Source organism: Callorhinchus milii, unplaced genomic scaffold (genome assembly GCF_018977255.1).
Source record: "Callorhinchus milii isolate IMCB2004 unplaced genomic scaffold, IMCB_Cmil_1.0 Scaffold5, whole genome shotgun sequence".
Taxonomy (NCBI): domain Eukaryota; kingdom Metazoa; phylum Chordata; class Chondrichthyes; order Chimaeriformes; family Callorhinchidae; genus Callorhinchus; species Callorhinchus milii.
In genome coordinates this window covers 31,158,288-31,176,613 of record NW_024704746.1, presented here as the reverse complement: position 1 = coordinate 31,176,613, position 18,326 = coordinate 31,158,288, and the positions used below count along the sequence as shown (strand labels likewise).

The 18,326-nt window shown below is 41.4% G+C and overlaps 1 protein-coding gene across 1 annotated transcript; it reads left to right on the top strand.

The window, feature by feature from the left end:
• The first annotated feature begins 993 nt into the window (after positions 1–993).
• On the top strand, positions 994–14,623 carry arl1 (ADP-ribosylation factor-like 1). Its single transcript, XM_007895383.2, has 6 exons — positions 994–1,115; positions 10,567–10,704; positions 11,599–11,680; positions 11,975–12,086; positions 12,741–12,919; positions 13,758–14,623. Exons 1-6 carry the CDS (start codon positions 1,112–1,114, stop codon positions 13,786–13,788), a joined length of 546 nt encoding a protein of 181 aa, XP_007893574.1. The 5' UTR covers positions 994–1,111; the 3' UTR covers positions 13,789–14,623.
• The last annotated feature ends 3,703 nt before the right edge of the window (positions 14,624–18,326 follow it).

Genomic DNA, 18,326 nt, shown 5'->3' with positions numbered 1-18,326 from the left:
CTGACAGGCAAAAATGTTGGGTTACTGAAAAGAATTCAAGATCGAGTCAAAGAAACAAATCCAGAACAGAATATGGAAGGGGGTCTTTGTGCACGATTTGCATTGCAGTGTCGAGTCATTTATGACGAAACGATTTATTTTGTCGCATCAGATAGGAAACAGGCTGCTCGCCCACTTTCCAACTTTGCAGCAGATTACCGTTTGCGATCGAAGCCTTCAAAACCATACTTCGTCACCACTTGACCTATGCCGAATTTCCTCGCCGATTCCAGGATATCAATTTGATCGAAAATGACCTGTCTTTGGTCTCTTCGCCCTTCTCATTTGATGTTGACAAAGCCCCCATTTGACCTCCGACTCGAGCTTATGGACCTGCAATGGGATGGGATCCATCGTTTGTGGAGCAATTCAAATCAGTGCTGCGGAGAGAGAGTTGGGGGGGTGGGGTGGGGGGTGGGGGGGTTTATGCGTAATCGTTCCAACGGACCATCTCTGGGAATTCCACGTGTCGGTGGGAGTGCATGGAATTCTCAGCTTGGGTTTGGATGCTCTTGAGCAATTGGTGATGGGTCTCTGCACCTGTGCCGACAGAGCCCATTGGCCTGAGCGGTATTTGCTTTAAACAGCGCCGCCTGTGGCGGGCGGATGCAATCACTTCAGAGCGACCCTGGAAACTTACCCCCTATCACGTGACACTGGCGTCACGTGACACTGGCAACCCGCAACCCCCCCCCACCCAAAAAAAAACATGGCGCCATGTTGGCTTCAAACAACACAGCGGTGTTTCTCTGCCTCCACCACGTCCGGTTGGATCACGGACCTCCAGCCCCACCCGCCCCCTTCAAAAAAAATAGAGTTTATTTTAATCCACCCTCAGGTGGAGGTGGGGTCTCAATTCGTGCGCCTTTCGTGTTCCCGACCCCGCCGCCTGCGGTGCGGAATCTGCCGAGCGCGGCGCGGGAGTGGTTGCTGCCTGGAGGTGCGCGCGCATCGCCCCGGAGCCAGCGGACACGTCGGAGGAAGTAGCGGCGCGAGCGGCAGCACGAGAGCAGCCCCGGCCCCGGCCCCACCGCCCCGCACAGCCCCGCACCGCCCCGCACCGCACACAGACATGGGTGAGTCAGGCCCACCGAGAGACACCGAGTCACCGCCCGCCCGCCCGCCGCTGGGGCAACCGGACCCTGCGAACCAGGGGCCCTCTCATGTCCTGGTAACCGGCGCTGACACATTGAGATACCCCTCAAACACACACACACACACCATATACACACACACACCCCATATACACACACACACACCATATACACACACACACACACCATATACACACACACACACACCATATACACACACACACACACCATATACACACACACACCCCATACACACACACACACACCCCATACACACACACCCCATACACACACACACACCCCATATACACACACACACACCCCATATACACACACACACCCCATATACACACACACACCCCATACACACACACACACACACCCCATACACACACACACACACACACCCCATACACACACACCCCCATACACACACACACACCCCATATACACACACACCCCATACACACACACACACCCCATACACCCCCCCCCATACACATACACACACCCCATACACACACACACCCCATACACACACCCCATACACACACACACACCCCATAATAATAATAATAATAATAATAATAATAATCCTTGCATTTGATATAGCGCTTTTCACGTCGGGAGGACGTCCCAAAGCGCTTCACAGAACACACTGTAAAGTGAATTGACTGTATATTGTGGGCGAACGCGGCAGCCAATTGCGCACAGCAATGTCCACAAACAGTCGTAGATTGAAAATGACCCAATTTTTTTTTATTATTGTTTTTTGGTTTTTTTGGAGGATTATTATTATCTTGTTGATACTCGTCAACAAGGTGATGTCTCACCACTGTAATCATAGACAGACTGCAGACATGGTTGGGAAGAGAACTGCAGACATGGATGCAGTGGCATGGAGAGAAGATAACATGACCAAATCCAGTGGCAGCCGTTTCATAGCCAAGACCAATAATTTATATTTGAAATAGACTGAGAACAGAGAACTGTCTGCAATTGTGTAGCCTAGAAGCTTTCTGCTTAAAAGCAGATATTTGAAAAGGTTAATGATGTCCTTTGAGAACACAGACTTCAGATGAATGCACATATAATACCAAATGTTGCACACATCAGTTTTGAACCCTCACCTGCTTATTTGGATACAGTGACAGCTGACTTGAGCCCAGGTCCACACTGCATACAGCTGGGCGGAGCGATTACACCCCATACACACACACCATACACACACACCCCATACACACACACACCCACACACACACACCCCATACACACCCCCCATATACACACACACACCCCATATACACACACACACCCCATATACACACACACACACCCCATATACACACACACCCCATACACACACACACCCCATAGACACACACCCCCATACACACACACCCCATACACACACACCCCATACACACACACAGCAGAGCAATCCCCCTCCCCATACACACACACACAACAACAAGATTCCACTTATAGAGCGCCTTTCATGTCGGGAGGACGTCCCAAGGCGCTGTACAGTTGGGTCAGGACCCGAGCATTGGGGGGAAATGGTCAGGGTGAGGGGAGGGAAGGGAGGGAGCGAGGAGGGGGTAGAGAGTCGAGAGGGGAGCTGAAGGTTCGGTCAAAGAGAAAGGTCTTGAGACCGGCCTTGAAGGAGGAAAGGGAGGAAGCGGCGAAGGCACTGGGGGATGGAGTTCCAGAGCCTCGGGGCTGAGAGGCTGAAGGCCCGACCACCAATGGTAGGGCGATTGGGGCGGGGGACGTGGAGCAGACCGGAGCCGGAGGAACAGAGGGTACGGGCAGGTAGGTAGGAGGATAGTAGATCGGAGAGATAGGAGGGAGCGAGGCCGTGAATGGCCTTGTAGGCGAGGATGAGGATCTTGAATTCGATCCTCTGGGGGATGGGAAGCCAGTGGAGGCGAGCGAGGGCGAGGGTGGGAATGATGTGGTCCCGAAGCCTGGTGCGGGACAGTACACGAGCTGCAGAGTTCTGAATGACCTGCAGTGTGGAGGGAGGGCCGGGAAGGCCGTCGAGGAGAGAGTTCCCATAGTCCAGCCTTGAGGTGATAAAGGCGTGGACCAGAGTTTCAGCAGCGTGAGGGGTGAGGTAGTGCCGTAGTCTGGCGATATTCCGGAGGTGATGGAAGGCGGTGCCAGTTGTGGCGCGGATATGAGGGAGAAACACCGTATACACACACACAGCAGAGCAATACCCCTCCCCATATACACACACCCCATATACACACACAGAGCAGAGCAATCCCCTTCCCCATATATACACACAGAGCAGAGCCTCTCCCCATATACACACACAGAGCAGAGCCTCTCCCTATATACACACACAGAGCAGAGCCTCTCCCCATATACGCACACACACGCCCCACATATACACACAGAGCAGAGCAATACCTCTCCCCATATACACACATAGAGCAGAGCCTCTCCCCATATACACACACAGAGCAGAGCAATACCTCTCCCCATATACACACACACCCCCCTTATATACACACAGAGCAAAGCAATACCTCTCCCCATATATGCACAAACACACCTAGCAGAGCCTTCTCCCCAATACACACACCCTATATACACACATGGCAGAGCAACTCCACTCCCATATACACATAGAGCAGAGCGCCCCTCTCCACACATACACATACAGCAGGACTCCTCCCCCCCTCCCTCCTCTCAATACACATAGCAGAGCCTTCCCTTTCAATATACACACACAGGGGGAGCAAACCCCCTCCCCATATATATATACACACAATAGGCCTCCTTCCCCCCCTCCATACACATACTCATAGCAGAGCCCCCCTTCCTCATATACACACATGCAACAGGCCTCCTTCTCCCACACATTGCAGTTGTGCCCCCTGTACACATGCTGAGCAGTACCCCTTGCCCATACTCACAGCAGTGGCCTTATGGCCAATGAAGGACTGTCTGTCCCTGATCCCATATGCTGCAAGTTAAGATTTCACCCTGTAGGCTTAGTATGAATGTTCTGCTAATGCCATGTTGCTCTGCTTCCTTAGTGGATGGTCTCATTTGTGGGTGCTGAAACTTATTTTCCCCCACCCCCGCCGAGCAGACCTGAAACTAAGTTACTGATATTTGGAATCAATTCAAAGGGACTGAAAACTAATAAAAAACCCTGTTCGTCGTGTTTTAATATAATAAAACAGGATGAACAGTACCACAGTTTACCAGGGGAGATTTGTGAAGCACTGACACACATTCTGATGAACACTGGGGAGATTCTTTTAGTCAGCAAATATGGTTTAGAAAGATGCACTGCATTGGAATCATTACCCTTATTGAGAAATGATAATAACAATCCTTGCGTTTGATATAGCACCTTTCAGATTGTCGAGACATCTCAAAGCGCTTCGCAGGATAGACTGTAAAGCTCAGTGACGGTATTTTAGTGACTGTGTATTTTGCAGGCAAACTGCGGCACCCAGTTTGCGTACGGCAATGTCCCACAGACAGTCATGGAATGAGTGACCAATTTTATTGTAATGGAATGATAAAGTAACGATAAAGGAACAGAATTCTTTTATGAAAATAACAATACATTTCGGCCAGCATAGCTTCAGAAAAGGTAGGTCTTGTCTGACCAACCTCATGGATTTCTTGGAGGTGATAACATCTCTTAATTGACCTGGTGTAACTCAACATCCAAAAAGTATTGATAAAGTACCACATGGGAAACACTTTTACAACCTAATCACAGTGGGTATCATGGATAAGGAATGAGTATCCATGACATGGTAGTCAGTGATCTTGCAATTACCCTCTGTGTAATTAAATATTATCTGGTCTTTGTCTTAAAATTGGGATTTCACAACCCTGAACTTGTACAATCTTGTCCTGCTGCCTTAACTGAAAGTATGATTCTGAAAGTCGTAATCCAGGGGCGTGGGGTATCATGAGCAGTGGTTGAAGAAGGATATGGGTCTCATTTACACAACTACTTGACAACGTAGATAATTGTAACGGTAAGGTGGTATGATGAGATGAAATGGACTGAAGGACCTTTTATATCTCCACTTCTGTGATTTCTATTAAAAAAAATTATTTCACACTGGAGATTTAAAATATTTGAAATCATTTCTGATTCCTCAATGAAAGTAGAAATCCAAACTGCTTGAACAAAAGACCGCTTGAACAAAAAAAGAGTTTAAATTGTGAATGGTTTAACCTAATGCATGATCCAATGGGCAATGAAGCAGGCATTAGTGTTGGCATAAGCATCTTTTCCAAAAAAGATTATTATTTTAAAATTCGACCATTTAATCATTTTTATTTTTAATGTTTTATTATGATTTGCTGCAATGGAACTGTTTTCATGCTAACTTTCTCCATTTTGAACTTGAAGCGCCTTGGGACGTCTTCCCGACGTGAAAGGCTCTTAACAAATATAATCTTGTTGTTGTTGAAGGCATTTGACTACTTTTCCTTTTGTTGGTATGATTTCCATGACGGCACTCTTCATATGTGAGCTTTTACAGTAAGTGGAAGCAAACTACATAATTGAAATAGGATCACAATTAAGCCTCATCTTGCTCCCAGCCAAACAACAACAACACGATTAGATATGTGTAGCGCCTTTCATGTCGGGAGGACGTCCCAAGGCGCTTAGCCAAAGGTCCATTTGCAAGCACCTCTTCACATGGATAGTAAGCAGAACTCAGAATGATTTTCTGCTCCGAAACTCACGCCTTCTACTTTCAATGCTGCCCTGGCTGAGGTCAACTAATTTAGCACCAACTTTGAATTGAACTTGGGATTGAGATAAAGTTGAGACTGTGGTTAGGCATATTTTCATTTGATTGATTTCCATGCACCTATTCAGATATACATTTCAATAGAATATTCTTAATCAAAAATAACTTGTATATAATGCTACCTCCAATTCAGACTACCTCCTGTACCATTCTGGATTGAAATAACACTTGTGCAAGTCCTGCTTTATGGAGGTCAACATAATCTTCAATAGTATTCTGCATTTGACATCTCATTATTTCCTGTTTACAACAGTGGTTAAACTCAGGGAGGTAAATCAGATAAATAAAACTGAATGTTTCAAAATGGTCCTCAATAAAGCCTTTTTATATTGGAAGACCTTTGTATGCAGGGTCATGCTGTTATTTAGCCTGATGCGCGTGACTTAAAAGTGCTGCTCTACTGACAGCAGCAATTCTAAAATATAAATAAAATGTTACTACTGCTGACTACAGCATCCTGTGGTGGGTTTTAATTCTGTCACCCGTTAGCAGAATTGAGTTGAGATGTCATTTTGCCTGTAAAGGCCAGCAATTAGGTGGGGCTTGGCTTTTAATAAGTGATATAGTAGGTAAATACAGTAATGAATGACACTAAATACTTTAGTGGGGCACCATTGGGGAGGAGTTTATCAAAACCAATGCGTCAACTGGCTTAAGTTCTGAGCACGCACTGTTTATACAATTAGAGTCATCGGATATAATAATAATAATCCTTACATTTGATTTAGCCCCTTTTCATGTTGTTGTGACATCTCAAAGCGCTTCACAGAATATATTGTAAAGAGAATTGACTGTTTATTTTATGGGCATAGTACGGCAGCCAATTGCGGATACCAGTGTCCCACAAACACTCATGGATTAGTGACCATTTTTTTTTAGGCATTATTATCTTGTGAAAGCACTCCATCAATGACTTTAACAACCAGGTCCCCACTTCCTGCTAGGTGAATAGAAGCATGTGGAGTAGAGCGAGCGTACTTAACCACTAAGTCAGTTGATGGCCCATTCTCTAAACCACTACAACTTTGGGTGTAGTTCTGGCATTCATGAGTACATATAACAAGATGTGTTTTGATCAACTGTGCATGCTCACAGACGATGCACTTATCTACAGTCAGTTATTATACATATCCATGAGTCACAAAATGCCCAAAAGTATAATGCATTTTTAGTTTGTTTTGTATAAGTTTTTAAGGGATGCCCAAATGCTCCATGAAATTTGGAAATTAAAGTAAATTCCTGAGAGTTTACCTCTAATGGAAATATGGTGTAATTCCTTGACGAATTCCCCTAATGGTAATATTTTTAAAATATTTTTTGTGCCTGTAACGGTTATTTCCTGTTAATGTTCAGGCCCACTGGGCACCAGATTTACTTTTTAGGGGACTTAGGCTGCCAAGACCTGTTCCTGAATTGTGGTTCAATGATAACTTTGTAGTCTAGCACATACTGTGTATAACCCATCTGTGAAATCTCAATTTTATGCAACTAATGTCTGACCTGATTGGTGAAAAATTCCATAGTAGCCCAAGCAGGGGGTGAATCAGAGGCATCGTGACTCTTGATGTGAATCTTCATAGTAAACTAATGGTAAATTATTGAAAACCTTTACATCAATTTCCCTTTAAACCTTGTCATTTAGACGTTAAATATCTAATTTAGATCCGTCCGAATCAATACAACTCATCTCTACAACAGCCAGTAAATTTATAATGTGAGTTATCAGAGATCTGGATTACAACAGTAATAATAATAATCCTTGCATTTGATATAGCGCTTTTCACCTTTTCTAGACGTCTCAAAGCGCTTCACAGAATAGACTGTAAAGTGAATTGACTGTCTATCTGTGGGCAAAAACAACAACAAAATTACATTTGTATAGTGCCTTTCACGTCGGGAGGTCGTCCCAATATTTTTCAGGTTCTCAATTCAAAAGGAGAATCTGGTGAGTTCTGTTATACAATAGGGAAACGCTAGGTCTGTGATATATGATTGATAGAGCTGTCTATTCCCACAATTATCTCTTTAACATTTGTGTCAGCCTGGCTTGGTTGATAGCGCTATCACTTTTAAGTCGGAAAGTTGTGGGTTCAAGCCCTACATCTGGACGTTGAACTCTGTCAAGTCTGACACTGCAGTTCAGTCATGCGGGGGTGGGGGGGAGGGATGTAGCAGTATCAACAACAACTTGCACTTATATAGCGCCCTCCACGCAGAATAGCATCTCAGAGCGCTTAACAGTGGCGGAGCCTAACTCCGAGCCGGTGTGGGGGGGAGGTGACCGTAAGTACGGTTGAAAAGTTTTCAGATGGGACTTGAAAAAGGGGAGAGAGGGCCAAAGCAGAGGGATTGACGGAGAGTGATCCAGAGTTTCTGCACGTAGTGGCTGCAAGCTGGACCTCTGATGGTGGGGCGGAGAGTGCGAGGGACAAGCAGGAGATCGATCGGTGCAGTCGAGCGGAAGTGCCAGGTGGTGGACTGGGGAGTGAGGAGGTCAGAGAGGTAGGGAGGTGCCAGAGGGTGAAGGAATTTGAACATGAGTGCGAGAATCTTGAAGTTGAGAGATCCAGGAAAACGAGGAGGCAGAGGGAGCCCTCGACACAGATAGAGGATGTTGTTTGTGACTTTGACAAGCTCTGTCTCTGGTCTGTGGGCAGGGCGTAAACCAGACGGCAGGGGCTCGAGGAGGGAGTGGAGGGAGAGAGGTGACCGATGTTGACCAGTAACAATGCGTTCCAGGACGTTAGTAAGGAAGGGTAGGTTGCAAATGGGACGGTAATATGAGAGATTAGAGGGATCAAGGGGGGTTTTTTGAGGGGTGTGATAACAGTGTTTTTCAGGGGGAGTGGAACAGAGCTTGAGGACAGAGACTGGTTGATTGTGTTGGCAAACAGGTGGGAGAGGAGGAGGAGTTGCACACACCTATATACACACCATAATATAGGTGTATCAAATGCAAGGATTATTATATTATAATTGTGATACTGTGTTTTGAAAACATCTGCCTGCCTGCCTCCTCTTCCTCCCCATGTCCCCTAAAAAGCCCCTCCTGCCTTCTACATTCTCCATGTTGTTGTTGAAATTGCTAAATTATCGCTTTACCTAGCAATTTTGATTTGATTGATTATCTTGACTTCATTGGGCATTTGCTGAAGGGAAATGTCTATCAAATAGCTCAGGAGGAAACTCGGAAGTTCGAGATGGCAGCTGTAGGAAAACATTACCTGGAGGTTCGATTCATGAGTACACACCTATATTATCCAAGGCATGGTATCCACTTTGATAAGTATACAGAGAGGAATGCAGGTACTGCTAAAGCTCTGTGCTTTCAAGTGTTGACAATATCACTCAATGGATTGGGATGTGTATCCGAGCTGTGGGCAGGAGAGGAGAATAGAATCATTGCTCTTGTGTATTTCTTGCTGTGTTGTACTCCTCACCTGAAGCTCACAGAGAGTTTCTGGGACCTGCTATCTACCAACAGTCAATTCACTTTACAGTATATTCTGTAAAGTGCTTTGAGACGTCTCGAAGACATGATAAGGCGCTATATTGAATGCAAGGGTTATTATTTTTGAGTGCTCGAACCTGCGCTTATTGCGTATCAAATGACCTCCTTGGAGGGAGGAAAGTGCAATCTCAGAGTCACAACCACAACAACAACAAATTACATTTGTACAGAACCCTATTGGTAAATATATTGTTAAACCAAAAAACAGCTGAAGTAGCATTTGCGGAAACCTTAAAAAAAACTCACTGAAAGGATAGTGTACTGTTAAATGCAGTTCAGCTTCCTGACCAAACAGTGGCATCAGTTTTCTATTTTTGACTATCATACAAACTTCCTTCAGTGGGTGAGATTTGGTAGTTCACGGCCAGAGGGACTCATCCTCTTAATAAGTGAACTAGGTTCTCATGCTCAGCTGAGTTTGGGTATCAGTATCAGGTTTAGTTGGTCTTGGGAGTATTGTGGAAACGCCTGTGGCCTTAACTCTTCTGATCTTTTGCCTGAAGGAGGCAGAAAAATATAAGAAACTTTCCCCAAGAATGTTCAGTTGTGATGCTGAACTGCATTTAACAGTACACTATCCTTACAGTGAGTTTTTTTTTAAGGTTTCCGCAAATGCTACTTCAGCTATATATTATACAGACAAATACTGGAGTGTCATATCAGCTGAATCCAGCTGTGTAGTTGTCACTTAATAATGGTTATGGTACAGGGTTGGGTAAATGCTCATACTTGTATCTCAGCGATTGGTGTTAAATTGGTGTAAGGAGATATATTTCTGGTTACCTTCAGCCCAAACCCTGTTTCGCGGAACAGGCATGTGAAGCAGACTTGCCTCTTGCTGTTTCAATCATTTTATCAACCTTTTATATCATCCTTCATAACCTATTATTTTCACACTGCAACAAAACGTTGTTAAATTGGGACGTCCTCCCAACGTGAAAGGCACTATACAAATGTAATCTTGTGGTTAAATTGACCAAAATTCGGAACAAAATAATTCCAAAGTATATTCCATTTTAACTCTTGTTTAAGTTCTATTATTGAAGAATCAGGTGTACTACTTCAGATGCTAAAAAAAATATTTTTTTTGGTAAACATTCTTTCCAAACTGCAGGGAGCTTATTCAGCAAAATATTTAATGCTTTAACCGGCAAGCGAGAAATGCGGATATTGATCCTGGGTCTCGATGGAGCTGGGAAGACTACAATACTCTACAAACTACAAGTGGGTGAAGTTGTCACTACCATACCCAGTGAGTATTTTGAACTGGCAAATCTGTAATAAGCTATTATGCTTAGCAAAGCTTTTTGTAATACTGTGTATTATTTGTTTTAAATATAAATATAGAAGAGAAGGATTTCACCTCCCCCCGCTTCCCCCTCCCATGTGAACTTCTAGTTTTCCAATTAATACTAAGCTTTTTTAAAACAATTGGTTGAAAGAAAGAGTAGAAAGCCCCAGTAATGAGTTAGAAATTTATGAGTACAGAAAATTTAGCTTATTTTGTTCTGGAGGAGGGAACCTGTAACATGTTAAGTTATTATAATAATAATAATCCTTGGTTGGCAGAATATAATTGTCAGTACTTAGTCAAATGTTGCTGTATTTTTATAAGTCAGCTGGTAAAGATCATTAGCAGTCTTTAACAAATATTGTATTGCATTCACTCTAGTGCTATGGAAGCATGCATTGATTTGGTAAATAATAGTAATAACAATAATATTGGTAAATGTTTAATAAATTAACTAATTTGCATGAAACTGCTGAATTTATTTAATCATCGTTTCATTGATTACACCACATTTTTTAATTTACATGTTCCCAGTCTTAGCTGGATGCAACTAGTGATTATAGTTGAAGTGCAGCTCACCATTAGCCAACCTCCTCTGCTCTTTTCTTCCTCCTCCACAATTTTTAAAAATAATGTACATTACATTATAATTGCTTTTATTATAATTTAGCAGATATGAAATGTATCTCAGTTAAGAGCTGCTTATCAATATTATTTCATCATAGATTTTATATGAATGTAATGACTTATTGTAATGAATTATAGTACATCTTCATTTGGGTGTGTGCAGTATTTATTTATATTTATTTGTATAAAGCAATTGTAAAGTGGAATAACGTTTGTTTTCTTTTGCAGCAATTGGTTTTAATGTTGAAACTATACAGTACAAAAGGCTTAAGTTTCAAGTATGGGACTTAGGTGGACAAACCAGTATAAGGTATGAAAATATTTATTTTGAGTGCTACCAATATCAATGTTGTTCAGTTTAAAAAAATTGCAAATCTTTTTGCAAATAGTTGATGTAGAACTCCGTTCAAGACATCAATTTCCAGCAGCCTCCGTTGACTGCAATTTGGAACCTGAAACTGGGAGAGAGGATTCACTTGAGACCAACCCATTATTTTCAGGGTTTTCTATTTGCAATTCCTTTCTTGAAGCTGTATTTGTTGCACTGCTTCAGACTTGACTTTCAACATCATCAAACACAGTTGCGTTCTTTTTTCTCTTTCAGGCCATATTGGCGTTGTTATTACTCTAACACAGATGCAGTGATTTATGTAGTAGACAGTTGTGACAAAGACAGGATGGGAATCTCAAAGTCAGAACTTGTTGCAATGTTAGAGGTAAGGTGGAAAAAATCCTTTTAACCCTTAAAATATCTACACTCAAATTATCAAGAGGATGCTAAGTGGACAGTAATTGCTTTGTGACCGGAATTTATTTAAGCAGTGTAAAAAAAGCATTATGGGAAGTTCTTGCGTAGTGTATTAGTATTCTTCTGCTATACAACCCATGAACTGGTCACAAAATGCATTGCGTGCTTTATGATGATACAGCACACACTATAGATGCCAGTATGTGAGGAAGAAAGGAATTCAGTCACATGAACTACATGTGTTTGCATCAGTGTTTAGTTTCCAATTAAAAGTTTCATCTAACTTTTTATCATTTAATTACTGTACTTACCTAATATGTGAACTGCATGATTTATAGCTTACTAGTATCACCGAATCAAATTCATTTAATTTCATCACATCTAGTTCATTTTTGCAAAGATTCGGTAGAGATTGGGAATTGATGCAATTTAACATATCAACCCATAACTGAAAAGAAAACCACAGATTTGGACAAAACCAAAGCTGGGAAGCAAACTGACTAAAGGGACCTGCCACATTTAGCATCCCATACTTGCATTGACATTTAAAATATTCATACACATCAGAGGAAAACTATAACTGTAATTGTTATTAAACCATTTGTGTTTTTTTTTGGTCTAGGAAGAGGAGCTGAAGAAGGCCATTCTGGTTGTTTTTGCAAATAAACAGGATATGGATCAGGCCATGACTCCCTCGGAAGTCGCCAATGCATTGGGTTTGTCAGCTCTCAAGGACAGGAAGTGGCAGATATTCAAAACCTCTGCAGTCAAAGGCACTGGACTAGAGGAGGCTATGGAATGGTAATTGAATTAATACTACAAGATCCAAGGATTTTTTTCTAACTCATTTTTGTATCTTCTCTCTCACGTGTGTTCTGAAAAATAGAAAGGCAACAGGCTTGCGTTCAGCTACACAAGAAAGTTTCATTTTACCATTTGCAAGAATGTACTGTGATAGTACTTGAAGAAAAATACGCTATTTTACTGAGTTTGTATAGCTTGAAATAGTTGTGTGGGCCCTTTATTAAAGGGAAGCAAAGCTGGGAAAGTACTTTCTGTTTAAAATACTCCGAGGCTGAACAGGGACATTAAAAAAAAATCCACGACTGTTTGCAGGACACCACTGTGTGCAATCTGCTGCCGCATTTCGCCCACCAATGCACAGTGAATCCACTTTACAATATCTTTTGTGAAGTGCTTTGAAACTTGACTGGAGATTGAATGGAAGAATATTATTGGGAGGGAAAAGCTGCGTCCCCAAACAATTCCCATTGCTTCAAATAAGGGTGGCTGCTTCTGACTGGACTGAAAGTAAATCTTCAGCTATTAGCCTAGAGTTTAATTTAACCAATCTTCCAAGTTTCTCTCCTCGCCTCCCCCACCTCCTCCACACAAAAGAAATCTGGAAAGCATTCTGCTTGTAATCTGCTCTGAGACTGGGATTTTGCAACCAGGAACAGCCTTAGAGGAGAATTATCCCAGAACTTTGTATATGTGTATATCTAGAACCAACAATAGGGTAGGAGTATTATTTTAGCCTTAATATCCATCGTAATTGGTTTCTGCGTGGCGTTTTGAACGAGCAGAATAGATATAAAAGTGAGTTGCATTTGTCCTAACATTGTCACTTTTCTTGCAGGTTGATTGAAATGTTGAATAATAGACAGTGAGGACAACTGTTTCTTTTTGTATCTATTGCAAGAGACTGCAACAACTACAGATGGCAGAGATCTTGATATGAGTTGTACAAGAGTCACTTAACTCCACGGTGTTCTTCATTTATTCCTGCACTCTTTTTTTTCATTTGTATTTATGTGTTTTTCAATTAGAAGCAAGTCTTATGATTTTTGGTTGCTCTCTCAGTTGAAAAGGTCGAGGTAGTCTAATAGGGCATCAGTGAAGGGTACCCTTTGTTGTATGCGCTAACTTTCTGTTTGTAATTACTGTAAAACACTAATAAACAATTCTTTTGTTTAAATCAAAGTATATATACTTGTCCATCCTTTTGCTCCATTAACGGAAATTACTTTGAAGATAATGAATACAGTAGTTCTTTAATGACTGTTGAAATGCCTGTAGTGCAGAGACTTTTTTCCTAAATGTCTATTTAAAATGTATATGGTACAAGAATTCAATTGAACATGCAAAATAAAACTTGTAGCTGATATATATTACAAAATTGTTCCAGTCTCGAGTATCTGTTAAATGTCTTGTCTTAAAAAATCTCTATGAATTGAAAAATATCCTGTTTGGTGATTTTCTGTTTAAGATTTGAATTCTGTGAGAGACACAATGATTTATGATTAAGTCAGTTGGCTGCAGGGGATTGTGGATCATTAGCAGAATTTTATTTTAGATTGTGGTCATTTACCAGAATGACTGGTGTTCATTTGAAAACAGTTTCAAAGTTTGTACATTTGGTTACGTGTATGTCATGCTGTTTCTTCTAAACATGATAGCCTGCCAAATCATATGATTTTTCTAATAAAGGTAGAATTCATGTTGTTTTCCTTTGTAATTGTTCTACACTTGACCTCCAAATTACATTTGTATAGGGCCTTTGAGGACGTTCCAAGGCTCTGAAGCTTTATTATACAGCACATCAGATGTATAGTAAAGCTTCTTTCATTCCAATCTTGTAAAATGTATTCTGTACTTTAACAACTTTGACTGACATTTCAGTTTTGCAATAGTCATCCTGCTTACATGTAATAAATTACTACTGAATTTTAGAGACAGTTTTGGGATGGTTGGTGGAGGGAGGACTTGTGGGACTCCTATCTGCTGGGAATTGGGCAAATTCATCTATCTCACATGGGTCCTTTTCAGTTGGATGAGAGGAAGAAGACTTAAATCCCTTCAATCGGGATTGGGTACTAACCAGATTAATTGAATTTTACCTTGGATTTAAATAAATTTAACACCTTCATATTTGAAAAATGTTTTAAATATTTAGTGTACTTGTACTTTAAAGAACATAATCAAAAACATACTCAAACCTAAATATGTAATTCGAAAAGATCTGATCATTCTGAACCTGTTCCAGAAACAAGCTTTGCAATTTTTTGTATATTCAAACACTAACCACAAAACTGAGAATCTTTATCTTGAATCTTTTGGACCATCTTTATTAAGTTCCCTCATCTGAAAAAAGTGCATCATTGCTTTTAGTTTTTATAAAGTTTCTTCAATATTCTTCCAAATTTGGAAAAGTGCTTGATCAGTGTTTGTGTCTGGTGATTGCTACAGGAAGCCTTTTCCTAACACCAATGGTAACCCACAGTGCCTCCTGTAAACCACAGCTCCACTGTAAATTCTGTTAATGCAAATACTGAAGATTTGAAAGTCCCACGAAATACCATATCAATAGCAAAGGGTCTTGTTTCCCACCTCCAGAGGCAACAGCACCCACTTCTTTTCTCATGTAGGACAAAATGAACTTGTCAAGTAATGTTGTTTTGACATTACTGACCCTCGTATGGACCACGACCCAGAGATTGAGGAAGAAAAAAGTTTCAAGTCACAGCTGAGAAACCACTTAATATGTGGGTGTTTTTTAGCTGTGTTGCTCACGGTGTCTTCAATTGGATTCTGCAAAGTAAATATGGTGGAATAAGGCACTCATTCTCAGACATAACTATGAGCTTCACATGTTACTACAAATATAACCAAGCTAAATATGCCACTGTAAAATGCTTATAGCACTTAACCCATTTAATTTTACTACGTTTAAATAAGTCAGATTGACAAGAATTAAATTCACAATGAGCTTGACAAGTAGGCTACTTGAGAGCTGTTTCTTGATTAACCTGAGAATGCTGCGTTCCTCTCACAGCATCAAGCTGTTTTTTTCAATGTCCGACAAACTGAGCTTAACAACCCACCTTGTTAACCTGTTTCATTTGTTAATTACCATGATAAAGAAATGGTTCCTAGTGTCTATCTGAAAATTACCCTTTTCAAACCTAAATGTGTTTCCTCTTGGCTGATGCCCCAGTGTATTTGAAAGTATTTGAAAGTTTACTTTCTCAATGTTGTGGAGTCCTGTTGCGTAGTGTTTAGAGCACTCACCTTGCAAGCGAAAGGACTAGGATTGGATTCCCATGCAAGGTGAAACCTTAGGCAAGTTTCCTTACTCCACACGCCTCTGTTTACCTCGCAGTAAATAGGAACCCGGTTGTTCGTCGATTGGTGGAATGCTTTCCAGGGTTAATAATCCCTAAAAAAAAAGGTCACTCAATCCATGACTGTTTGTGGGACACTGTTGTGCGCCATTGGCTGCCTCGTTTCACCCACAAAATACAGTCAATTCAGTTTAGAATATATTTTGTGAAGCGATTTGAGACGTCTCAACAAAGTGATAAGGTGCTATATCAACTGCAATGATAATTATTTTTAATTTAGATCCAATTAGAAATCACTGTTCTTGAGCTTTTTGAATCATGAAAATGCCACAAGGATTAATACTGTAAGGTAGTGGGAGCCAACCTTTTGGCTGTTGAGGGCCAGATTCCAGATTTGACAACATCTGCAGGCCTCATATTTTTGTGTTTCCTTTCCAGAAACATAACCCATAGGAATGAGAAATCCTATGTTTTAAATTGTGTAACTATTAGTTCATTTCACTATATTTTAGTTACAATGCAAACATTAAACAGGCAATATAAAAATTCATGCAAATTTGAAAACAATAATACAGCCAGTGATGAGGCTTTTGTCTCTGTGTCTCTCTGTATCTGTGTGTGTCTGTCTGCGTGTGTCACGTATCTATCTGTCTCTGTCTTTTTTCGCTTGAATAGCTGTAATGTAACCAGATGGCTTGCTGATAATTTTGGATTATCTTATCTTATCTGAGGCCTGTTAACACCAAGAAAGTAAAAAGGTGCTATATCAAATGCGAGGATTATTACTATTATTCTAAATCCTTTCAATTTTGAATGAATAAATGCTGAACTAATCTTCTATTACAGTATGGTTTCAGACCATGACAGGTCACCTTCCCGCTTCCCCTCATCTGTGACCATTACTTTGGGATATGACATGCAAATCAAACATTTCATTTGCTGGTTTAATTCACCAACATAAATGAATCATCACATAAATGTATTAACTTGTGCATTATCAGCTGGGTCTAAATACATCCTTCACGCAGGGTGTGCATAACTTGTGATTACCGACCATCCAATGCCTGATTTTAATATTTTCCATGAAGCCATTTCACGCAGTGAGCTGCGTTTCAAAATGAAGATTGCATTATCAGTAGGCGATTGAGTAACAACTTCTGTTTAAAAAGCTTCCTCAATGCTGCAAACTGGTTCAACAGGTCCTTCCTCAGAACTGTCATTTCCTTAACCCAGCAAATTCCTGGCATTGAAATAGCAGCTCACTTTCACATTTTACAGACTCCAGAACTGCACCACAGTGACGATTAAATGCAGCTCCCGAAGTTTATATTCATCTCCAAACAAACGTTTATCAGAGCAGAACATGTGATATTCCGTTAGGCCTGTGGCTTCTCACCAACACTTTTTAGCTTTAAGTGTTGATTTGGACTGGTGCAAATGAACAGGGTTTTTGCTGCACTTTAGCGCACAGCAAGGGCTCCAAACCCAAAAAGAAAAGGTGATGCTCCTTAACGATAGCATTGTCTAATTGTAGATTTAGTATGATTTCTCTAGATAAACATCAAGCTACAATTTACATGTTACCAAGTGGGGAGTTTCCTGGCCAGTTCAGTTGCTGTTTCGGGGAAGAGAAGCTGAAGAAGGTTATTGCTGAAGCGGACTTCAGGAGATTATGGGGTGGTGGAAGTGGTCATCAGAGAGAGAAACCTGCTGTAAATGTGGTGGGTGACTGAGGTTTGTAGATAGAGAATCCCAAATGTGTCGTGACTCCTCCGCTCACCCCCTCAAACATCCTCTATCCTCTCATCCAATGCCAAATGCGAAGAGTCCTAGACTTTTTCATCTCAATTTGAAAACTTTTGCTTGGCTACATCCTCCTCCTCCTCACGCTCCCCCACCCTCTCATGTCCCCTCTCATGCCACCGCCCTTCCTGCCTTTTGCAAATCTCCAGTAAAAATAAGGATACCTAACAGATACCATTGTCCAGAAACTGCTTATGATATTGGTTTACATGCTTTAGATGCTGTTTGTGCATGGACCTTTTCAGTAGACCAGGCTGTGACAAATATTGGAAAGAAAATAG